Genomic DNA, 26437 nt, shown 5'->3' with positions numbered 1-26437 from the left:
CTTCACAGCACACTTCAGCACAATGGACCATGTCAGCAAGGTGGTGCACACAAACCAGGAGAGGCAGTTGCTTTTTAACTCCACTTCTTGAGTATTCCTGAAAGGATCAAGCACAAATATGCTTTCATCCAAAACTGCTATTCCTTCAAGTCTCATCAAGTCTGCTGGATTGGGCACAGCCTGTCAACGATGATTTGCTGCTGAGAGAGCGATCAGCCACTCATTATATCTGAAGCCACAAGCAATCAATATTCAGTTTTTTTAAATATATATAATGGTCTCTTGTCCTTTTTAAATGTTGCTGGCTGACGTACTCTTAGTACTGTTCAGTTAAAACGGATCCTGGTTCCTCTCAGGATTCTGTAACCGACAAAAGGAATTTCCAGACAGCTACTGAATTGAGGGAGTGGGAGGGGGAGTTGAAGCGTTTAGCCATGGGGTGGCACAGTGGTTAGCACTGCTGCATCACTGCACCAGGATCCCAGGTTCAATTCCAGCCTCGGGCAACTATCTACGTGGAGTTTGCACATTCTCCCTGTGTCTACGTGGGTTTCCTCCAGGTGCTCCAATTTCCTCCCACAGTCCAAAGATGTGCAGGTCAGGTGAATTGGCCATGCTAAATTGCCCATAGTGTTAGGTGCATTAGACAGAGGGAAATGGGTCTGGGTGGGTTATTCTTCGGAGGGTCAGTGTGGACTGGTTGGGCCGAAGGACCTGTTTCCTCACTGTAGGGAATCTAATCTACTCTATTATGTAATGCCACAAGGGTTGTGTGTTACAATGAGTGCTAACATTTTGAGAAATACACTGTTTTCCTGTGTTTAACAGGTCATGCCAGATATTTCTCAAGAAACCCTTCTGAGTTGATCAATGTAATTTCCCTCTTCCTCATGCCTCAAACCTCTGCCTATTTAGATGCTGATCTTGAGAATTTTCAGGAAGTTATACCTGAATCAGTACTGATGCCTGCTCCCATCCATAATGGCAGATGTACCTGTTTGTTCTGTATGACCCTTTTTTAAAAAAAACATTTTTTAAGCCAATTTTATTTCCTCTGAAACTGAGCAAACCACATTTCATTTGCCACTTGTGTAATCCCCTTCATTTTCTAGCAAGATCTTGTGTGAGTAGTTGTGACTTAACAAATCAAGGCTTTGGTTTTCAGTTAATGACTCTGGCTTTAAATGCATCAAAAGACTATGACATTCATTTTTATTCTGTGATTAGTCTCCCCACATGATGAATCATCATAATTGTCTGTTTCCTGTCTTAGAGGAGTGTGCCATATATTTTCTATTAATGAAATGTGTATTGTAATACATTGAGCCATTTGACATTGACGATTTTAAAAGCTTTTGATAAATTTCAAATGCATTAAGGTGATATGTTCCAACAGATCAAATATTTATTTCTGTAAATTTATAGATACATTCAGGTTATGCTTTTTTTTTTAAAGTGTTTGCCTTTACAGTATAGAATCATAAACATATCACCTGCCTTATTGGTGGATGTTCCTCTGTTGACATTCCGAACGTGCCTGGAACTAGCACTGGCCCATTGTAAAGATGTGAATGCAGGTCCTAATACTTGTCTTGGAGCCTCTTTGTTAAATTGACTGGGTGTGACAGCAGCATGCAGTGCATTTTATGTGGTCCGATTCTTAAGGGTTTTAGGGGCAGACCAATAATCCCTAGACAATGATTGCATTTTCTTTTTTGTACTGCGATTTAGGAGAGTGAGAGCATTTCCCCACCTCTGTTTAAGATCCAGACTCCTGCTGCTGCCATCTTCCATTCTCCCCACTCACACCATCATTCATCTATGCGAGAATTTGACAATGTGTTTCTCCCTAAAACTGGTAAGTTTCTCTGAGCCACCATTGATACTGGAGCTGAGTAAATGAGAACGGTGGATAGTTTTACCACTGTCCTGGAAGGTGTCAGCTGAACTGGGATTAAATTGAGCTTCAAACATATTCAGGTTTGTAAACTCTTATCTCATAGTGAGTGATGATTGGATTTACTTATTAAATTTCTGATATCCTCACCTGAAATATAGAAAGCCAACATATTACCTATGATACCACTGTGAAAATGAAGGGAATATTGTAGTTTATTTAAGTTGTTTTCATTCAAATGCTGCAAAGTGTTGATGATAAAGGGCCTTTCAGTCATTGCAAAGTATTAACCTGAGGTGTCAAGTTCTCTTTTATCTGTGTCTGCAGTTAATGAGGCTGCACTAAATGTGCCCAACATTGTGAGCGCAGTGATGCATCGACAATAATAGGTTTTCTGCTTCCTGTGACCATATTTATTTCCTACCTTCATTAAACTTGTGTTGAATGAGTTAAATTCAGCACCTACATTTTTTTTTAATGCGATTACGTTTGTTTTGAGATCAATGTGAATGTTGGCTAGATGGAGCAGTGAACTCTTGGTGACATTTTTTAAAAATTGCAGCCAAGAACTTGTACAGAAATGTTAACTTGCATAAAAGATTTGTGCTATTTTTATACTTAAGTTCCAGCAAGAGCACATTGAAATCTTGTGTTACTTCTGAGAGAAATCCAATGAACCCCTCCCTCACTCATTTACAAAGGCACCCACCCCTCATGTTTTTGTTTAAAAAAAACTCATCTGAGCTTCCTAGCGTCTCACGAATAACAAAGCAAGTGAATTAGTTTCCCACCAATTTTTAAATTGCAAAGCATAGATGAGCTGGCTATGTATTAGATGGAAATGCAGTCAAATTGGTTTGAAGGTCTAGCAAGAGAGTTTGTGGCCACGAGTGAAAGGGAGGTTTTGATCTCTCAGGAGGTTGTCAGTGGTGGTGGAGAGGGAGAAGAGGAATATATGGAGTCTAGTTGTGGGGTTGGGATGTTACAGGATGGATTTTAACAATCTAATTTCACCTCACCCACGAGCCGTCTTGAGGACACTTCCTGTTTAGACTCAGCCCCACCACCTGCTGGTTTTCCAACTTTGTATTAAAAATAGAATTGCCCTTGAAACGAAGGCCTGAAGCCTGAGAAATATTTAAACTGATCAATCTGCGTCCTGTGACCATATTTATTTCCTACATTCATTAAAACTGGGTTCAATGTGGCTTGAGTCTAATTTCAGATTTTGTCCCCCATTACTTTAACTTCCCCTTTGAGCAAACTATGTGCATATTTTTATTGTGAAAACTGCCCCATTTGGTCATGATGCAGTTTTTTTGGTGAAGCTGCTCCTCTGGATTGAGGACAGAGCCCCAACATTTGTCTATAATTGCCATTCAAGAATGGGAACTTGTGCCTGACTTGGACAAGTGATTCTGAGTAATTCAGGTAGATCAATGAATGGCTAATATTGGATTCCACATTAGTGATATGTGGGTACAAATTAGCCTTTATCACGAGGTATGGTGATTGGCCCTTTCAGTATGCAACAGGGCCAATTAAATGAGGAACTGTTTGACCTCCAAAAGCTCAGCTGCTGATAGGATGGCTGGAATCTTAACTAGATGGCACGGTCGCTCAGTGGTTAGTACTGCTGCCTCACAGCGCCAGGGACCAGGGTTCAATTCCAGCCTCTGGCCACTGTCTCTGTGGAGTTTTTATGTTCTCCCAGTGTCTGTGTGGGTTTCCTCCGGGTGCTCTGGTTTCCTCCCATAGTCCAAAATGTGCAGATCAGGTGAATTGGCCATGCTAAATTGCCCGTAGTGTTCAGGGATGTATGGGTTAGGTTCATGTGTCAGGGGTAAATTTAGGGGAATGCGTCTGGGTAGGATACTGTTCGGAGGGTTGGTGTGGATTTGTTGGGCTAAAGGGCCTGTTTCTATACTGTAGGGATTCTAATTCTAACTGGACACCTGTACATGAAGCCAGATTTAACTCTGATCTGCACTGGCTTCCTCTCAATAATCACAATATGCATGTTAGAACATAGAACATAGAACAATACAGCACAGAACAGGCCCTTCGGCCCATGATGTTGTGCTGAACATTTGTCCTAGCTTAAGCACCTATCCATGTACCTAACCAATTGCCGCTTAAAGGTCACCAATGATTCTGACTCTGCCACTCTCACAGGCAGCGCATTCCATGCCCTTACCACTCTCTGGGTAAAGAACCTACCCCTGACATCCCCCCTATACTTTCCACAATTCACCTTAAATTTATGTCCCCTTGTAACACTCTGCTGTACCCGTGGAAAAAGTCTCTGTCTACTCTATCTATTCCCCTGATCATCTTATAAACCTCTATCAAGTCACCCCTCATCCTTCGCCGTTCCAATGAGAAAAGGCCTAGCACTCTCAACCTATCATCGTACGACCTATTCTCCATTCCAGGCAACTTCCTGGTAAATCTCCTCTGCACCCTCTCCAAAGCTTCCACATCTTTCCTAAAATGAGGTGACCAGAACTGCACACAGTACTCCAAATGTGGCCCTACCAAGGTCCTATACAGCTGCAACATCACCTCACGACTCTTGAATTCAATCCCTCTGCTAATGAACGCTAATACACCATAGGCCTTCTTACAAGCTCTATCCACCCGAGTGGCAACTTTCAAAGAGCTATGAACATAGACCCCAAGATCCCTCTGCTCCTCCACCTTACTAAGAACCCTACCATTAACCCTGTATTCCACATTCTTATTTGTCCTTCCAAAATGGACAACCTCACACTTGACAGGGTTGAACTCCATCTGCCACTCCTCAGCTCAGCTCTGCATCATATCTAAGTCCCTTTGCAGCCGACAACAGCTCCTCACTATCCACAACTCTACCAATCTTTGTATCATCTGCAAATTTACTAACCCACCCTTCGACTTCCTCTTCCAAGTCATTAATAAAAATTACAAACAGCAGAAGACCCAGGACTGATCCCTGCGGAACTCCACTTGTAACTGGGCTCCAGGCTGAATATTTACCACCTACCACCACTCTCTGACTTCGACCGGTTAGCCAGTTCTCTATCCAACTGGCCAAATTTCCCACTATCCCATGCCTCCTGACTTTCCGCATAAGCCTACCATGGGGAACCTTATCAAATGCCTTACTAAAATCCATGTACACTACATCCATTGCTCTACCCTCATCCACATGCTTGGTCACGTCCTCAAAGAATTCAATAGGACTTGTAAGGCAAGACCTACCCCTCACAAATCCATGCTGGTTGTCCCTAATCAAGCAGTGTCTTTCCAGATACTCATAAATCCTATCCCTTAGTACCCTTTCCATTACTTTGCCTACCACCAAAGTAAGACTAACTGGCCTGTCATTCCCGAGATTATCCCTATTCCCTTTTTTGAACAGGGGCACAACATTCGCCACTCTCCAGTCCCCTGGTATCAACATTGCCAACGGCTCTGCAATTTCCTCTCTTGCTTGCCACATAATCCTAGGATATATCCTGTCAGGCCCGGGGGACTTGTCTATCCTCAAGTTTTTCAAAATGCCGAACACATCTTCCTTCCTAACAAGTATCTCCTCTAGCTTACCAGTCCATTTCATACTCTCCTCTTCAACAATACGGTCCCGCTCATTTGTAAATACTGAGGAAAAGTACTCATTCAAGACCTCTCCTATCTCTTCCGACTCAATACACAGTCTCCCACTACTGTCCTTGATCGGACCTACCCTCGTTCTCGTCATTCTCATGTTTCTCACATACGCATAAAAGGCCTTGGAGTTATCCTTGATCCTACCCACCAAAGATTTTTCATGCCCTCTCTTAGCTCTCCTAATCCCTTTCTTCAGCTCCCTCCTGGCTATCCTGTATCCCTCCAATGCTCTGTCTAAACTTTGTTTCCTCAACCTTATGTAAGCCTCCTTCTTCCTCTTTACAAGACATTTAACCTCCCTCGTCAACCAAGGTTCCCTCACATGACCATCTCTTTCCTGCCTGACAGGTACATACATATCAAGGACACGTTGTATCTGTTCCTTGAAAAAGTTCCACATTTCAATGACATCTTTTCCTGACAGCCTATGCTCCCAATTTATGCTCCTCAGATCCTGTCTTGCAGCATCGTTTTTACCCTTCCCCCAATTGTAAAACCTATCCTGTTGCACGCACCTATCTCTCTCCATAACCAAGGTGAAAGTCACAGAATTGTGGTCACCATCACCAAAATGCTCACCCACTAACAAGCCCATCAATTGTCCCGGTTCGTTACCAGGTACCAAATCCAATATGGCCTCCCCTCTGATCGGACAATCTACATACTGAGTTAGAAAAGCTTTCTGGACACATTGCACAAACACCGCCCCGTCCAATCTACTTGATCTAAAGAGCTTCCAATCAATATTTGGGAAGTTGAAATCGCCCATGACTACTACCCTGTGGCTTCTGAACCTTTCCAAAATCTGTTTCCCAATCTGTTTCTCCACATCTCTGCTGTTATTGGGGGGCCTATAGTAAACACCCAACAAGGTAACTGCTCCTTTCCTATTTCTGACTTCAGCCCATACTACCTCCAAAGGCAGATCCCCCTCGAACTGCCTTTCTGCAGCCATTATACCATTTCTAATTAGCAACGCCACCCCCCCTTCCTTTTTTACCACCCTCCCTAATCTTACTGAAGCATCTGTAACCAGGAACCTCCAACAACCATTCCTGTCCCTCTTCTAGATCACAAAACTGTTAGCTCCATATGCAAGTTTCCTGATTTCAACAAATCAAAAACATTTCTGAAGGAATGCACCATTTTAAAAGTGACACTTGGAGCTGTAACAGAGCAAGGCAACACTGGCGTGCTGAATACGTGTTTGTTTTACATCAGGTATATGTTCTGGTGTAGGCAAATGAGCTCCTGAAGAAATTCTGGTGATGCTTCCTCATCACCACTGCAGAGACAGCATTAAATAATGTCTACTTTTGTGAGATTGAAGAAATGTGGAGCCGATAGTGCACTCTATCTTTTCACTTACAGAATTGGCAAGATCTCCAAATCATTCTGGATACACAATCAGGTTTTCAGTTCTTTTATGCATTGTAAATATAAGTCTGCTACCTGTATGACAAAAGCACACCTTGATTCAGTAAAATGAATAGAGGATGTGTGTTGTCCCTAGATCTTATTGTTTAAGAAATTCTTATGGATTTGCCTACAATTATTTTTCACAATGTTTCCCTTGGTTGGTATTCTCAGAATATCCCTGGTGTTGCTCAGTGTCACTGCAATTATTCAGTACGTTTTCACCTTTGTGAACTGTACTGGTTGAGTTCTGTGCTATTTGGGGACAACTAGGTTTCCCCAGCAGGGCAGGGGTTAATCATGGAGAAAAGGTTGGCAGTAATATAGAGCTGTTGAAAGATTCATAGGGTTGGGTACTTGGAAATTTTGTCCATCTCCATTTTTGGGTGAGCTTTAATCTGATCTCTGACCTCTGTATAGGGTGAAGCAACTGAAGAGATGAGTCACTCACATAGGGACATGTTGATCATTGACATTCATTGGCATTGGCTTGGTCAAGACATGCCACAGAAGCTAAACTTGTGATCCGTAACATAGGACATAGAACAGTACAGCACAGTACAGGCTTTCGGCCCACAATGTTGTGCCGAGCATTTATCCTAATCTAAGATCAACCTAACCTACATACCCCCTCAATTTACTGCCATCCATGTACTTGTCCAGCAGTCGCTTAATTGCCCCTAATGTCTCTGACTCTTTTACCACCGCTGGCAGTGCATTCCATGTACCCACCACTCTCTGTGTAAAGAACTACCTCTGACACCTCCTCTATACCTTCCTCCAATCACCTTAAAATTATGACCTCTCGTGACAGCTATTTCTGCCCTGGGGCAATGTCTCTGACTATCTACTCTGTCTATGCCTCTCATTACTTTGTACACCTCTATCAAGTCACCTCTCTTCCTCCTTCTCTCTAGTGTGAAAAGTCCTAGCTCACTAAACCTCTCTACATAAGACAAGCCCTCCAATCCAGGCAGCATCCTGGTAAATCTCCTCTGCACCTTCTCGAAAGCATCTAAATCCTTCATATAATGAGGTAACCAGAAATGGACACAGTATTCCAAGTGTGGTCAAACCAGGGTTTTATAGAGCTGCAGCAAAACCTCATGGCTCTTAAATTCAATCCCCCTTTTAATAAAAACCAAAACACCACACGCCGCCTTGACAACCCTATTAACTTTGATGGCAACTTTGAGGGATCTATGTACGTGGACCCCAAGATCTCATTGTTCCTCCACACTGCCAAGAATCCTGTCTTTAAACCTGTATTCAACATTTAAATTCGACTTCCAAAATGAATCACTTTACATTTATCCAGGTTGAACCCCATCTGTCACTTCTCAGCCCAGCTCTACATTCTGCCACTGTCATGTTGTAACCTGCAAAAGCCCTCAACAGTGTCTACGACACCACCAACCTTTGTGTCATTGGCAAACTTATTAATCCACCCTTCCATTTCTTCATCCAAGTCACTTATAAAAACTACAAAGAGCAGAGGCCCAAGAACAGATTCTTTCAGGAAACCACTGGTCACTGACCTCCAGGCAGAATACTTTCCATCCACTCCCACTCGCTATCTTCTTTCAGCCAGCCAGTTCTGTATCCAGACAGCCAAATTTCCCAGTATCCCATACCTTGTAACTTTCAGAATGAGCTTACTGTGGGGAACTGCTTGACCTTTGTCACCTTATCCCATCACATCCTCAAAGAACTCAATAAGGCTTGTGAGGCATGACTTGCCCCTCACAAAGCAATGCTGACTATTTTTAATCAAGCACTGTTTTTTCCAAATAGTCATAAATCCTATCTCTCAGAATCCTTTCCAGTATCTTGCTTACCAAAGATGTAAGACTGGTCTGTAATTCCCAGGGATTTTCCTATTCCTTTTCTTGAACAGAAGAACAACATTCGACTTCCTCCAATCATCTGGTACTACTCCCGTGGAGAGTGAGGGTGCAAAAATCATCGCCAGTGGCGCAGCAATCTCCTTCCTCGCTTCCCATAGTAACCTTGGATATATCTGGTCCAGCTCTGGAGACTTACCTATCTTGATGCTTTCTAGAATTTCCCGCACATCCACTTTCTTAATATCAATCTGTTCAAGCCTATTAACTTGGTCCACAATGTGGGAATTTTTGAGGGATTATATATAATGAAATTATTAGATAATGTCATATATTAATGTTTTTGTTGACCTTGATTATGCTTTTCTCCACATTATTTGTATGTTGCAATTCTGTTCAGGAGTTTCTACTTTGTGGATCGAATATCACCTTCAGTTTAAAGTTTCTGGGATAGATTGAAATAAAAGTGTGAATACTAGATAAAGCTGTTCATATTCAGCAACCACAGCCAGTCTTTCTGCCAAATCTAACACTTTTATTTCCAATACCAGCAAATGTTTGATGAAAATATGAAATGAGCATCCCTGGTGTTGAATTGTCTTCAGCTCCTGTCTTACTCAGTAAGTGAGTTATTAGAAAGTTTCTTCATTAAATATTTGATGGAAAGTGGCATTTTTCCCACACTTGGTTGAAACAAGGCTCAATAACTTGGAGACTCAAGACGTGTAGGTGGAAAAGAAAATCAAAAATATTTGCATATTTATTACAGCGACATAAAAATTAAAACAAAGCTGATGTGCCACCAGCAAACTCCTTGGAGCAAAATTGAGGAACAATGGTCACTAGATACTGTAAACAGAGAACCAAGCTCACAAATTAAGAAGCATAAATTAATACATACATGGCAAAAAGGCCATAGTCTCATATCTCTCACATTCAGTTTGAGAACAGGCTCATCAGCATTTAGGGCTGTACCAACTGACTGGTCTGATGATGCAATAAAAGAGTTTCATAATCACATTGAAACAACCATTAAACTGGTCCCAACCTTCAGGGCCATGAGGCACTTTGGGATACAGCATGCACCATAAAGGATAATCTTGCTGAGGAGTAGTTAAGATTAAAAAGAAAAGTGGCACTAACATTAGGGATTCTCCTCCTACCTCGGGCTGACTCCTGTCTGATTACAGAAGCATAGGTAGTCACCATTCTACATCCTCCAACTAAATGCTATCCTTCACGACGGAGAATGAAAAACAATCTTTGACCAGGCAAATCATTGTAGTCAAGCCTGATTTGAAGTTTCACCTTTTTAATGCATATTTTCCCAGATGTTGCTGGACAATGAACAGGAGTGGGATGTGTGGATGTTTTTAAGTTTTTCTAACAATCACATTCCAGAGTGCAAAGACAATTGTAACATTTTATCTGCTTTCCTAACTTTGAATATTCCTCTAGCCCACCTACCGACTGAAGTTTCCCTGTTATTTGGCCAAAATACTAGGGCAAGCATGTCATTTGGTGATTAACTGTCTGCACCAATGAGATAACAGTACCATGAGCTGATATGCAATGCATAGGTGAGGTCCTAAAGGTCACTGGTTAAGACCTACTCCAGGGGACCCAGTGACCAGAAGGTAAGTGTTTTTTTCCTACATGTCGTCCTACTATAACACGCATTTTGTCAACATGAATTTGCTGTAATGCGATTGACGAATTGGGACGTTGTTTCTAAAGTGTGAGCATTTAAAACACGTGTTGGCTGTAATACGATTACATTGCCAACACTTCAAGTGCTGTTTCGAAAGCGTGATTTTTCTATAACGTGGGGTTGCACAAGAACGTAACCATCCCGTTATAGAAGAATTGACCATACCAGGAGAGTGGTGTCAGAGATCAGAAAAGGGGAGTGGTGGTGGCTTTCAGGGGCCACTATCTTGTCACACCGCAATCTGTGCCTCTGAATTGTACCAGATTGGAGGCTCCATAAAATTGACAGGAAGGTCATCTGGTTTCCCAGATAAGAGCCTTTTGCCTGCCAAGTAACCCAGGAGATGATGAATTGAGTCATTTAAATTGCTATCAATTGACCATATAACTGCCTTAATTATTATTCTGTTGTGAAAGCCTTACTACTCTGAAAATGCCCAAACTCACCCGATTCCAGAACCTAAGCAAACTTGGGTCTGGTTCATTCTTAGCTAGGTAACAGCCTGGGAATACTTTGAGTGCTGTTCTGGCAGTGGTAGTGTCTCTTTATCTGGACCAGATGTCCTGGATTCAAGTCCAATCTGCTCCCAAGGTATGTTACAACATCTCTGAACAGTTGACTTTCTTAAAAAAAAACTCAAAGCCACCCATGAATCTTCTTTCCCAGCATTTAATTGCTGAGGTGGCAAGAAAGGGATGAGTTTCTCTCCAAGGCAAACTCCCCCAATTACTTCCCCTTTTCACCACATCCATGGAGCAGAACCTTGTGCCCTGTAGAATGGTGGTGGCTAGGGAGGGCTTTGAGCCAGGGGAAGCGAGTTAAAATAATATTTGCACTATACTCCATGTAAAATTTCACAGCCTGTGAAGAAAACCAAAGGAAATCTTCAATGCTGTTGTTTAGCAGATCCCAAAGTGCTTTACAGTCAATGAAACACTTCTGAAGTATAGCCACTGTTGTAGTGCAGATGAGAAATGATCTGGTGTATTGAACCATGCTTATAGTGGCTGTTTCAATGTCAGGCTCACCAGTTACATGGAAGTTCCAGTCTTCATTTGATGCTTGCATTACAATCATTTGATTGACACAGCCCTAAGTATATTATTAAACTAAACTTTATAGTGCACAGGTTAGTTGTTAACCTTGTCCTAACATGAATGTTGTTTTCTTCACAAATTTGCAAACTTTTCCTATGGCACCACAGAAGTTTTGTTTGGTCACTCTGCTCTTAGTGATGGAACCGGTTCAGTTTAGTAATTTTAAAAATTCACAACTATAAACATTCTATACTTTTATATCAGTCACACTGTACATTTTATACAATATGGTACAAAATTCACTTGCTTTCGTTCTACCATCAACATGGTGCTATTACAAAATGGTAGCACCCTTGCTCTGTTTAAAAAAAAACTCTTGTATTTAGCGTTTAAGCTGTCTAAAGTCTGACACAAGTGAAGTTACATTGAAGAATATCTCTGTTAATTTGTCCACTTGGAGTTACTGAACAAGTGAACACATAGTGAAATCAGTTCACCATCTTACTTCCTCTTTAAACGGTTCGATATGTATCTTTTACTTCAACAGCTTCTCACTCATTCTTTATTTTAATGCCAATGTTGTTGTATATTTCTCCATAGTGAGAGGTATGCCACACGTCAATTTCATCTTATCCCTACAAACGATATGAATGTGCAGCCATTCACTAATCACAGTATTTCATGTTTGGTTTAGAAGGTCATATGATGACAGTTTAGTTATACAATGAGCAGGAAAAGATGTTGTGATTGCCAAACACTCCACTGGATTTCAGCGCTCTCTTCCTTGGCCATCCTGCAGAAAGTTTCATGTTTAAGTGCTCTCAGCAGCTGGTGGACCTTCTTATATGCACGTTTATACATTATCATCACTTTATTGTCTCGCCAATTAGATTCCAGTGAAGATTCCAGAGATAGCAGCTTCCTCGTGGGTATCAAAACTGCCATATGTTTAATTGCTGCTTTAATGTAAAACAAAATGACCACTTTCTTGTAAGAATATTGAAAGTAATTTTCAACTTTTTGTTCAAATGTCTAACATGTAGAGTTAAATGCAATTAGTTATCATTATTTGCTGCTGGAAACCTGCACACAAATATGGCATAAGCTTTATTATACAGACGATGCTAACATATGCTATTGTTGTATTCTATTCCCTTGAACATATTTGTCATTGTGTTTTTTTTCTTTAAACCTGTTTCTTGTTCCAGTCTATCAGAATGTGGTCATAAGAAATTTGCTTCTGGATGTTGTCATTTCATTTCTGTAATCTTGGAAATGATAAGCTACAGGACCAACTAAGGCCAGGGAACTTCAGAATTTTGTTTTAACAAAGGAAGACTACCTCCGCCTATTATGTGCATCTAACTTGGAAATGCAAACAACTACCATCTCCCGACATATAATTTTGAAACCACAGCATAATAACGATCTGCGAAAATGTCAATTCAGAAATTGAGGCAAACACAGATGTGTTAATAAAATGTAAACTTCATACTTGTGTATGATTCTCTATTTCGTTTACAACAGCCTGAAGTTTGCAATGTTCCATTGGTACTCTTGGCATTTTAGTGTTTCTTATAAATGTAATTAAACGAGTTAATGTGGCTGGTGATATCGATTTAGATGGTTTTGTTCATTGATAGAGCTGTGTTTCGACTCTATTCATAAGAGTCTTTTGAAGGTTCTAGCATTTATTCTGTGATTCATACACAGAAACAGGAACTGAGCTTATTCCATGTATGAGGCAGATTTCATAACGTCTCATGATGGCCACAAAGAGGTTAAGAGGTCTTTTGCAGAACAGAAGCAGTCCCTGCAATTCCGAGCTGAAGTTTCAGTCTTTCTATTGAGTCCTGACTGCTTTGTAATCTAATAGATGTTCTGGTGCTAATAGAGTAGGCATGGAATAGAACTCTGGCATTTCTCTGCTGGTTTGTGAGAGGACAACATGAAACAGAAAGGCCATCCACACTCCCAAACTTCGTGATGAAGAGATTTAACTTTCTTGAAACCATGGTCAAAGGGTTATTTGATGCCCTGACTCCATCTTTGTGCGATATCGCACGGGGTGATGTAAAAGTGTTTAAAAATGAATAATGTTTATAACTTTAGAATCCAGAGGAAACCATGCCTGAAATGACTGCAGGGCTGAGTGAATTCAATTTTTGCATCTTTCCTATTTTCAGTGTGCATTCCCACAGACATCTATTCAGATTTAACACAGCCTGGAGGCTGGCAAAGTACCAAATAATCTGCCCTTTCCCCTTGTACATTCAGTCAACCCAAAAGTAAATGGAGGAAAGCATAAAAATAAATGTAAACCTATTGGTAGAGCATTATTGTTTCAAGTGTGCAATATATATCTAATGTTAACTACTCCACCCATATTATAAAGCACTATCTTGTACCTGCTGAGAAAATAACATGCATTCGTAGGTGGGTGTTTTTTATGCCGAGGGCAAATATTTAGTCTTGTTTTTAATGATCCAGTCAGAGTTTTCTCTTTTTATTGGCTCTAAAGTTGTAATCCACCTCTCTGAGATTTAAAGCAGAAAGTCGAGTCCAAATCCCCACTGATATGTATTGTGATCCTGGCTCATTTCCATTTTTTTTGACAGCTCCCCTCATTATCAATTTTTTTCTCAGTCTATTCATTTAAAATAAATGGAAGTGAGCACAACCTGGTGAAACTGGCATCCAAACTGTATTTTGGGAATTTGACAGAGTTGGAAATGTTGGTTTGAATCCATGGGCTCATTTTTCTCCCTTTGTTGTCAGAAATTGAAATCATCTGCAGCCTACACTTTGTTCAGTCAGTTAATATGCTGTTTGGTTCATTTGGAATTGGGGGAATCCAATACTCAATAATAAAGCTGCAAGGTTTGCACTTGAATTGCCTAATCAATAACTAGTAGTTCACCACCTATTTCTTTCCACACTTCATTGTCAGTGCCTTTTGTCTTCACCGTGTTTTCCTAATTTAAAAGTGAATATAGATAAATGAAAATCTTTTGAGTTTTGGTAGATATTTCTATGTTCAATTAGAGAGTCAATGGGTAATTGGGGATTATCAATTCAAGTTGACGTCAAGGATGGATTTCCAGTGTAATCCCAGTGACCTAAGTGTGTTTCCCTCTTGACAGAGGGTGTCAGCAGATTGTTTCATCAATGGGAAAGGTGTGGGTTGTCTCTTTATTGTGATCTTAGGCTGCTTTCAAACTGGTAATGATGGCAGCCTCCAGAAGTGGTCAGATAAAACATAAACAGAACTATAAATAGGAGATAGCTCACTGTTGCTGGTTATTATATAGACTCTAATAGAGTGCAAGAACATCTCTGATTTGGAAACTATATTTGCTCCAGTAAACCTTCATCGTTATCTTTACACTTATCTATTCCTTTCACAAAAAAAAAGTTTGAATGGAATGTGCCAATAATGATTATTTTGTTCAAATGCAAGGACAGTCGCATGCTGTACGAATGCTGCACGTGTGTTCTCACGATAAGCTGTTTAGTTTTCACCAGTGATAAAGGAGCTGTTAACAAGAGGAAGGAAGCCAAGCATTTGGTAGGTTCTCTTTTTTTTCCCCCGTTTAAGAGTCCAACTCACAATGTCTAGTTGCAAGGAGTCTGTTACACTTGGATGTGTGTTCCATGCATCTGGTTGGCCATAGTGTGAAGGTTCTGAATGCTCCACAGGATCCGTTTTTGGTGTCCAACTATTGTCACTCCAATTTTGCAGAGGTCACTAGATATTGACCAAAACAAGATCAGTTAGAGTGACATAATAAGACGTATCATTTCTTTACTGTTTCTCCCAAAGATATGCATATTTTGATTAGGCCAACACACATACATACTCCCATTTTTCATTGAGTATCTGGGGATATTGAAACAAGATTTCGGCACTGAAAAGCAAACATATTGATACTCTAATTCCCAAAATCAATATTGATCATTTAAATGTATTTGTTTGCATTGTAAACCATTCCAATGGCTGTGCTAAGGTGGAGGAGGTGATTGAAGTTGCGGTCAATTAAATCAAATTTGCCTCGGTCCTATGGCTTGTTATTTCATTTTGCACCTTCAGGAGTTATAAAGTCTCTAGAGGTAAAACTGCATGAGGCGTAGTGAGGCAAACTAAAATTCAGGAATATGGCGAAGAGAGATTGTCTTGGCATGGAACAGTTATCATTTTTGTATACTTAATCACCGATCTCTACAAAACAATAAGTTCTTCTGGGACGTAATATATATTTACAACTGGCCATTCTATATAGAAGAGAACTAATTAAAAAGGTTGGAATAGAACATGTCTTGGAGATTGCAGGTAGTTCTGCCTATTACTGCACCACTCTGCCTATTACTATGGAAAAATTAAGGGAGAAGATCTGTTGTGTGCATTTCCTTTTGCTACAAAATTCAAACTTGTTCATCAAGGCCACTAAAAATAGCACAGAAAGCACATACTTGTCTTAAATTAAATGTACAGTCAAATTGGAACCCAACAAGAGAAATCTCTTCAAAGGAAGCCATTTAATGTGAATAATACTCGTTCATCCATACAATATTCATTACAAATTAGCAGCTTTGTGTAATTAAAATATTCAAATATATACTGCTTTTTCTCTGATGAAGCAATGAAAAACATACCTTGGTAAACACGTTTGCTAATTGTCAAGGCAGAATGAAGCCTAATGGCAATTGAGGTTTGAATTATGTTTTGGTTAACCAGATGTCATTATGAAGACTTAGTTACTCTCTCTGGCAGCTGGTTAACCAACTAATCTCAAAATGCCATCTTCAGATGATCAAAAAGAAATCAGATGGGGAGAAAAGAGCTGCTCATAATAACAGAACCAACTGGAAAGAGTTGAATCAAAAGGCTTGCCCCTCAGGCCTATTTGGATTTAAAACAAAATTGCATTTTTGCAGTTAAACTCTGCCAGGTTAAATCTAGTCAAAAATGCCTCACGAAGCAGTTTTTGATTCCCTCGCCTCATTTCTTGCAGTCTTTGTGAAGCTTGTTTTCATTTCTTTCTTAAAGCAAGGAATTACATTGAACTGCATCTATGATCATGCACAGTATGACTGACTGAAGAAAGGAATACATTTGAGGAGTTAGTATAACAGGAATTAGTTACCAAATCAAAGGTGAAGTATGCTGACTTGGACAAATGTACTTTTAGTGCTATTTTCAATATCCTCGTAAATAAAAGCAATTTATCAACTCTTACAGTACCTGCTGTTTATATACACAACAGTATCCAGTGTAGTATAACCAGCTGAAGCAAAGTTCTCCTTGTACTGGCCCATTTTGATACCATCAAGCCATTCATCTACTGTAGTAATAGCTGATGAGTCTGGAGTGCATGGATCTTGTAAGGAATTGCCTGACCTGTGTATACACAAAAAAGAAATTCTGGTGAACAGGAGCTGAAAACTTTTACTAGCGGCTCAAAGTGAGTTTCTTTGAAACTATGCGTTCCGTTTTCACATTTAACATCTGTTAAATCTTACCAAGCTGCATCATTGGCTAGAGTTTTGAGGCAACTGGGGTTTCGTATCAGCTTGTCGAGAATGTTCACTATCTGACCGAACTTGGGTCTGTCTCCACGTGCTTTCTGCCAGCAGTCTAGCATCAGCTGATGAAGGACAGCAGGACAATCCATTGGTGCTGGCAAGCGATATCCCTCATCAATTGCTTTAATCACCTGCAGAAAATGCAAGAGTTTTACCCTGGCTTTCACTGATTTACATGTTTGTTACCTATAGTCTCTGGTCCTTGCAGTAATGTCCAATGGACTGCTTTATATTAATGGTTCAATGAATCATAGGCCACACATACAGCTAAGCAAAACTAACAGACAATAGAACAGGCCTGAATACTGTGTAAGATGAATAATCGAGGTGTTTTTCTGATTTTGAAATAAATTATTACCCATGTTAAATATTCTAGTCAGCACTTGGGGACAGTCTGTTAGCTTTCAGTGAGCGCGTACAGGTTAACCTTCAATTGTAATTCGGAGTAATGCATATATTTCAGCTGGATTGTGACAAATAGCTAGATTGTGAATTAAAATACATCTTCTCAGAGTGACTAACAATGATGCACTGAAACCATCTCAATCACTGACCGTTTGAACATTATTCACAAATTATTTTACGAACATGGACTGAGGGGAAGAAATAGATCAGCCTATGCAAATCGTTTGGCATAGCTTTAGAAGGAAACTCTCTTTGGAATGAAGTAAAAAATAGAAAGTGCTGGAGAAATTCAGGTCTGGTAGTATCCATGAAAAGAGAAACAGCCAGTAGGTATTGACACCATTCCAGAGATGCTGTCTAATCTGCTGAGTTTTTACTTCCAGTATTTGCAATATTTTGTTTTAAATCTTTGTTATAACCTGAAATAATTCCAATGTAGTGTGAGCATTGGTAGCCATCAGTTGTTCAATTGTTGCATCTGTTCACAGGTATATAAAATAATAAGACAACACAGTTGGGATGAAAATGGTCTGTTGGTCCATTAGATCTCAATTTCTTCCGTGAAAATTAACTTTTGCACATTTTTTCATTATAAAATTTTAACTGTTTATTGAAAGAATCCACTTTGGAGATCTCAAGCAGGCATTTTGGCATCCTGTCTAAGGTGTCCCTTATTTGGTTCTTCTCTATAAAATGATGTGCAAATTGTAGAGGAGGCTTGTTATCTATGCTTTCTCAGTGTCTGGCAACACGATTCCATTTGACTGAATGCAACTTCAGTTGTTCGAGATGTTCAAAATAATCATTTACTAAAAATGAGCACTTGTTATGCAATGCACTGTTTGACTCACTGATTAAAATGCAATAACTTGATTGCAATAACAATATATTAGGTGTGTTATAGTTGTTTCTCTCACTGGAGATTTTGCCTTCCAACTGTCTGCTTACTTGGGAACTCAAGTATCTGTGGTGGTTGATGAGATAAGTGATATTTTTCTGGTCGGTTCTCTTGAGACAAATTAAATGTCTAAATGAGTTTTTCTAGCTAGGTCCCTGATTCAATCTCTGAATCTATTTTAGTTTTCTCAGTTTAAACAGTAATAAGGGTGCTATAGTTGCTTTCAGTGTCTCTTGATAAGTGAGAGTGATACCAGTCAAAAATTTTCTATCTCGGAAACACTGAAAGGTGCATTGGCATTGAGTGCAGATAAAATTTAGAATTAGTTGTGATGTCTCATTTAGTTCAATGGCTTGTGAACAAAGGGTCAGTTAGACTTGAAATGTCAGCTCTTTTCTCTCCTTACAGATGCTGCCAGACCTGATGACGTTTTCCAGCATTTTCTCTTTTGGCTTGTGAATAGATGACTGTTGAAGTTTACTCTTGTATCAGATCAGCCTGTGATCTGCATCCCCACAAAATGTCAACGCTCTCAGGGAGGTGGAAGGCAGAAAGTTGGTAGAGACCAAACCAAGAGTACAATGGACCTTCTTGCGCTAGACAACATTACTACAAAGGTCTCACACTTAAAACTGGCAGCACACGGTTGAAACAAGTTCATGGGGTTTTGTTGCTTACATCTTGATTGGACATTTCCCAATAAGGCCTCTCTCCGTATGACATAACTTCCCACATAACAATTCCGTAACTCCATACATCACTGGCTGAAGTGAATTTACGGTAGGCAATGGCCTCTGGGGCTGTCCATCGGATGGGGATCTTTCCCCCCTGAAAGCACATTACAAGCATAAGTGAGATACAGTGATAAATTTGTAAGCAAAGATAAACGTAAAATGATTATCTGTGCGTGTATATAATTTCATAATTAGACAGGGAAATTTGGGAATATTGACTCAGTGGCAGTGAAGAAATGGTGCTAAGGTAGTTAAAGGGGTGATTCGGATATTTGGCTTTGTCAGTGGGGGCTTATTAAAAACAAAGAAATTATGTTAAACCATTGTAACTTGTTGTTTGGGCCTCATCTGAAGTATTGTGTACAATTCTGGGAGTCCCACCTTTTGGAAATGATTTCAAGAACTTGGAGAGAACTCTTACCAGAATGTTACCAGGAGCTGAGAGCCTTTAGTTACGCAGAAGGATTGTTGAAGGTGAATTCCTCTCCCTAGGTTTGATCTTAACCTTTTGTGTGTACTAATAGATTATGAAAATGAGGGGTTTTGATTGAAGGAGGGGGAAATTGTTTTGTGTGACAAGTTGATCAGTAAGGAGAACTCTGATAAAATAATTTGTCTAAAGAACTGGAAGAATAATTGGGAGATTTGCCAGTTGAAAGAGTGAGGGAAGTGGGTTCCATAGTAATTGAAGGAATCTGATTCTGAGGATTCTACACTGAAATGTGAAAAGTTTTCACACTTGATGAACTAGCTTTCTAGCTGAAGCCCAGTGGGAGGAACAGATAAGGGTTTTCAAAATAAGGGAGTTTAAGCCAGCTCGCTATTTCCCCACTAAAGCATGTGACATAAGCAGAAAGGAGCTGTGCGCTGCTAAAGGGTAACGTGATCTGACAAGCGACAGAATGCTGCTCCCTTTGGTTCAGTGGGGTAGCTTGCAGAATAAATAATAATGAAATAACAGCAGGCATGCAACAGCAGTGCTGCTTCATCCCTGCTGTTACTTCAGTTTTAACTTAAATGGTGGACAGTGGAGGAATAAGTACATTCCTTATGCCACAGCTATGTATTTACATTTATAAGAGGGGGAAAAAAAGTCTGTAACAGCTTCACTTTGAGTTGGTAACCCAATTGCACAAAAGGCAATTTGACATGTGGGGAGTTAGACTAAACTGGACAGCTCTTTTAACCAGTCTGTACCAGTGTACTGTCAGCAGAATGACCTCCTTCCCTCCTGTAAAGTTCTCTGATTCCATGTCCACGTCAGTTTACTAGATATGAATAATTAAAAGTTCAAGGAATTAAATATTTATAAAAAGTTTGTAATTAATCGGAGGTTCTTACTTTCAAACTCCAGATTGACCACACGTCTCATGGGTACTTTTTTCTTAGATTGCTAAAACCAGGCAGAGAGCTTTTGAGGTGACCAGGCCAATCCAGATATTGTAGCTTCCAAACTAAAGGTAACTTTATTCAATTTCCACCACCAGGAAGAAAGAATTGTACACCTATTGTCTTTGACTGTGTCTCACATCTGCACACACACAAAATGGGTGCTGGGGAAAAATATAAGCACCACCACAGTTAGGTGATAGGGTGGGGTTTTTTTTAAGAAAAAAAAAAGAAAAAATATATAACCAGGAGCTTAGAATCTCCTCAGTTGAGAATGGATTCTGAGCTGACTGGCTACAAAAAAAAAAATTAGATACTTTGCAGGGAGGGAATTCAAATGAAAGATAGAAAGGTCTTGCATCAATGTAGCACCTTTCACAACCTTGGTTTAACCCAAAATGCTTTATAGAGATCTACTGTTCTTCAAACAGCACTATCCCCCATATGAACAACTGAGAGGGAAGATGGGGCTTTCTGTCTAATGTTATCTCTAAAAGAAGGGGCCATCAATGCTGCTGCCTATTTTGTCCTATGGCTCCTGCTCTAATAGTCACATGCCTGTGTTATTCCATCCTTATGGATTCTGCCGACCATGAGGCCTTGAGGTTTTGGATGTCTATTCTTGAGGCTACTCTAGTTAGCCTGACTCTCCGTACTTGAAGTCTGCTGCATCTCCATTTCTATGTTACCAAAGAATGACTGTTTCCAATATTCAGAGGTTTCTGTAAACATTTAAATTGCATTCTATTGTATAACATACTAGTTACAGCTGTCTGGTCCTGTTCTCTCATTCCTTTCTTAGAGCTCTGATAGCATGAGACTGTTGATGACCGAATTTTAACATGTTCACCATTATAATTTTCATTCCAAATTCACTATGCAGTTGCCCTCAGTGCTGCATTTGGAGAAGCAACCAAGATTTTGATTCTCAGCAGGGGCTTGAACCCAGCACCTTCCAAGTGAGAGTGTTTATTACTGAGCCATGGTTAGCACTATCCGTTAAAATAGTGTTGAAGTGCCAGTAAATGCTGCTTGATGTGTCCACTCACCCTAGTTGTATAGGCAGCCTCTGGGTCATCCTCCAGAACTCTTGACAGCCCGAAATCTGAGACCTTGCAGACAAAATTGCCATTCACAAGAATGTTCCTTGCTGCAAGGTCTCGATGTATGTAGTTCATGTCTGAAAGATATTTCATTCCTGACGCAATTCCTCTGAGCATTCCAACTAGCTGGATGACTGTGAATTGTCCATCACGTTTCTAAATATAAATATAAAATATCATTATCAATTTTTTGTTCAATTAAGTAATAATCCTGAGAGGAATAAATCCACATTAAAGCTGAGTTAAATATAGACATAGTCTGAACAACAAATGTCTACAGACGTGAAAACAGCAGGATTTCTTCTCTATTAGCTCTGAGCTGACTTCCTATTATATCCTGAGAGAATCTCACACCACATCTATTTATAACAGGAGTTTCACTTTAAACAGAATATAGCATTGCTGCAAAATCATAAAGTAAGTCTCTGAGGGAATGAAGTCTTGCACAGTAGTCCATTTTCAAAAGAGTTTCTTCACCCCACCCTAATTTGTGACAGAGTATTTGAGCTCTCAATTGCTTCTCTTAATATTCAGAAGAAAATGGAACGAGGTGAAATGAGCATTACCGTGGAATTTCAGGAAGTTTGCAGTTAGCTTGAATTAGGGTATAATTTTACCATCTTGGGTGTAATTTATATTTATCCCTGTTAGAGCCAGCCCCTCTTTTCAACCCCCTTGATGGGTGCAACAAAGATGTTTAGTTCTTTTTAGCAAATAGCTGTGACACACTTAAAAGACATCCTGGTCAAACTTAAGGAGCAAATTATCAGGCTTTCTTCAGTGAAAGAGGAATTTTACCATGTGCTACCATCAAGAAAAGATAATAAAATGCAAAACCAAACAGATTTACAAAGGTAAAAATGGCATAATGTCTAGTCCAAAAAGAGAAAAATCAAGAATATATGTGTAGTTGCAATATTTTAAAAGGCATTTGGACAGGGATATGAGTAGGAAAGGTTTAGAGGGAAGGTAGGTCAAACACAGGCAAGTGGCACTCGTTTAGTCTGGGAAACCTGGTAGGCATGGATAGGTTGGACCAAAGGGTCTGTCTCTGCGCTGTGTGACTGAGTCTACAATATATAGTATTAAGAATTTCTTGGGTCCTTGAAGTGTTAGATTTTAGCCTGAGACCACAATTATTTACTTGATTTTTTTTTAACCTTCTGCAGTGTAAAAATTTATTGGTATCCTTGAGTTCTCCACAAATGCATATTACTCCAAATTGATGTTTTGTGAGTTTGAGAGAATCTGAGAGAAAGAGGGAGCAAACCTTTCAAGACCTCATCTACAAATCTATTTTCTTCTCTCTCTCTTTCACTTGCACCCTCTCTGCTGAAAATCTGTCACCTGTGTACTCTTCCATATGGTTTGTTTTTTCAAAAAACTGGATAATCCTCAAGCAGCTTTCATCCCAAGATATGAAACTTTCAGAAAGTTGTCAATCCAGCAGTGGACACAGGTCTGAATGACTGGTTTCAGTCATTTTGATGCATATTAATTTCAGTTCAGATTGAATGTTGGTTATGTGTAATAGTGCAACCTATAGTTAGAGGATCATTGCAGCCAACTTTAAGCTGGGATGTTTCTCCTTTTGAAACAATTTTAGTCTATGAAAAGTCGGAGCTATTAAAAGTCAGTTGAGGAAAATCAAAAATTAATCATTCATTGTTACCATTAGCAAACAAGACTGCACAGGGCAATTTTAATTAAACTCATGATCTGCAATTTCTTTCAACTTTATCCTCTTGTGTAAACTTGATCTCTGGACATGACTCATGTCAGTCAAGTCTCTTTTCTTGTCACCTGAAGTCTGCTTTCTGGAATCCTGTTTTCAGGCTCCTCTGTTTCACAACCATTTATAGAAGCCATCTCTTGAACAAAATTTGACTCCCTCCAGATCTCTCCTTCTCCAGCTCCATTTCTCATATGGCTATTTGGAGCGCCTTACATTACTTCACTTTAACGTAGTCGTCAAACTGAGTAAATGACAGATCTCTCTCTGCTTGCTTACAAGTTAGAGAGATGGCCTTAATAGAACTTCATTAATAATCTGACTGATTTTTCCTCAGCAGAGTGGCCGAGCAAAGACTGATAGCCAAGTTCGGTACCAATGGGTATGGCCTCAACCGGGATCTTGGGTTCATGTCACACTACAGGTGACCCCACTACACTACACACTCTCTCGCATGCGCATGCACGTGCACACTCATATGCACATGCACATACACACACTCTCTCTCTCACACTTTTACATACTCTCACACTCATGCTGTCTCTCAGACACCCCACAATCTCACTCACCCACGCACTCCTATCTCTCTCTCTCTCCCCCTCCCCCCCCATTTCTCTTGTGCTCTCGTTCTCTCCCTCCCTCCCACATACATATACAAGTCTATGAGGTGAATTTGTAATTGCAGACCCATTCTATGTAATTCCAAAAAGCACACAATGTGCAGGCAGTCAATCTATGTAACATTTTATAAATTCCTGCTTTGGAAATAGAATCAGTCTGGCCCAAGATTAGGATACAGGCAGACTGTAACCTCACAGCTTTAATCAATTGTCTGAGCTGAGAGGTTTTTTTTTCATAAAACTTTAAGTTATCTCAGGAATGTGACTTGAAAGAAGTTCTGAGATTTACATACTAATGAACCAAAACCTGCAACCCATTCTTAAAGATGAAAAACTTAACAGCAATCTAGGTTTGATCAATATATCGTTTCTGTTGCATGACCCTGAGATCTTTTGCTATAAATTCTATGTCTTATGATCCTGCTCCACTAGCTACCCGATGAAGGAGCGGCACTCTGAATGCTAGTACTTTCATATAAACCTGTTGGACTATAACCTGATGTTGTGTGATTTTTAACTTTGTCCAACAGCGGCACCTCCACCATCATAATAATCAAAGACCATTCAGATAACAAATCAAGGAAGCTCAAAAAGAAATCTGCCCTATTGGGAATGAATAAATAATGAAATGTTATGCATGAGAAAATATCAGGTAGAATTTAATATGCTGATTTCACAAGTCTTGGTTTGAGTTCTCATATACTTCAGATGTTATTACACACACCTCTGGAGCAGGTGGGACTTGAACCTGGGATTCCTGCCTCAAAGATTACCACTGCACCACAAGAAGGCCTTTTTATATACGTTTAGAATGGATTATCTGGAGACCAGCCAAAATATAGTTAACTTCACAGGCCGATACAAGTGCTATTTGCTGGCTTATTCTTTTCATTTACTTGCTCAATGCCTCATTAGCAAGAAGGTAAAGGTCGAGTTGCCAGAATCCTGACAGACCTTAGGGTTGTTTTCTCATCACGTGGAGGCAACTAGTGGTGGTTTCAACACATCTCTGGCAAGAGGAAAGATTGAGAAGGAGAGTCCTTCATGGCAACCTCAGGTGTGCAGGAATCGAACCCACACAGTTGACGTCACTCTGCATTGCAAACCAGCTGTCCAGCCAACTGAGCTCACTGTCCCATGCTGGCAAGAACAGCATGTGTTGGCAACTGACTAATTGGCAACTGAATAATTACAAATTAGTGATTTATGTTCCCAGCTTTTTAATGACACCTCTGAAGTAAACAGTTTTTAATTGTCACATTATACTTTTTATACAATACCCACCATTTTTATCAGAAACCTATCACCATTCTGACATCCTAGGGATGCAGAACATTGATTCTTCATACTCAATTATTTGTATAATCACTAATTATAAACCTTTACAACTGGTTTTACTGGGAACTCCCATCCAAAATCATTTAGTTGAACCAAGTGAAACTTGAGGGTAATGTCTTGTCCTCTTATGAAATGCCCCAGCTACCAGACCTGGAGGACCGATACCCTAGCCCCCAATCCCAACTGAATCAAGCCATAAATCAGTCCCTTAACCATCAAATATTTATCTTGCTTTCTATATTACCAAGTAAATGAGAGGGTCAAAGCACTTGAATAGTCACAAGTACAAATTTAGGGAAATATGGGTTTTGCTAAATTGATGTGAACCAGCTAATTTCTTTACTGAATAAATTATCAATTGCCAATGATCAATTTTCACTCGTGAATATATTAAAAAATTAATAATCAATACTCAGCTAATAATGCAGTTTTACTACATTGTTCTGAATTACACTGAGTAAAGTTCAAAAGCATATGATCTTGAGTTATTTAACTTGCAATCCTGTCTATACATCTTAAAATAGCCAACTTAGCTTCCTGCATTATTTTCCAAATGGAAGAAGTCCATTCTTTCTCAGAGATGTCTAAAACTCCGTTAAAGCAACAGCCTGCCTAAGGTAAACCAAGAACCCAGGAAATCCCCCACCTTCCCCAAATGAAACAAGAAGGTTTTGAATGTGCAACAAACTGGGATGGTCCATCAACCAATTCCCAAACTGCTAGTTTAGTTGAGTGACTTTAACTATTCTCTCTGGAATTGTCTTCACTCCCAAATTGAGATAGGTAGGTTTCAGACCTTATGCAGTACCCCTGAAATTACTGAAATAATATCATTCAATTCAGCATCTGCTCTGGGTGTCCGATGTTATGAATTCAGAGAATGAAGATTGATTTCCAAATTCACTGACGAAATTTCCCAACTGGATCTGAGTCTAACAGTTAAGTGCCACTAAAAAGTACATGGGTTTTGTATCTGGATTGTGGTGCTTCAAATCTCCTTCCTGTCTTTGAAAGTTTACACTCTCCTATGATATAGACAGCATTTGGTAGGTGCAATGAAGTGGGGTTTTTCTACAATG

The 26437-nt window shown here is 39.8% G+C and overlaps 1 protein-coding gene across 4 annotated transcripts in view; it reads right to left on the bottom strand.

Annotated features, from left to right (window-relative positions):
• LOC122555786 (ephrin type-A receptor 3) overlaps positions 1-26437 on the bottom strand; it is a 441127-nt gene that overhangs the window by 87372 nt on the left and 327318 nt on the right. Inside the window, exons 13-18 of one of the 4 annotated variants that reach the window (XM_043701927.2) lie at positions 21615-21824; positions 19121-19270; positions 17077-17270; positions 16799-16954; positions 15167-15304; positions 9535-12515 (exon numbers count right to left, since the gene is read on the bottom strand). In XM_043701927.2, the coding sequence (XP_043557862.1) occupies positions 15190-15304; positions 16799-16954; positions 17077-17270; positions 19121-19270; positions 21615-21824 (825 nt within the window). In that variant the 3' untranslated portion in view covers positions 9535-12515; positions 15167-15189. Of the gene's footprint in view, positions 1-9534; positions 15305-16798; positions 16955-17076; positions 17271-19120; positions 19271-21614; positions 21825-26437 lie in introns of those variants that run through there. The other 3 variants (XM_043701928.2, XM_087993752.1, XM_043701926.2) reach the window with 3 other exon arrangements.

The sequence above is a fragment of the Chiloscyllium plagiosum genome, unplaced genomic scaffold (assembly GCF_037043375.1).
Source record: "Chiloscyllium plagiosum isolate Xiang-an unplaced genomic scaffold, Cpla_swu_hap1 HiC_scaffold_13, whole genome shotgun sequence".
In the NCBI taxonomy this organism is placed as follows: Eukaryota; Metazoa; Chordata; class Chondrichthyes; order Orectolobiformes; family Hemiscylliidae; genus Chiloscyllium; species Chiloscyllium plagiosum.
The sequence above is the reverse complement of the archived record's forward strand: the minus strand, read 5'-3'. Positions and strand labels throughout refer to the sequence as shown.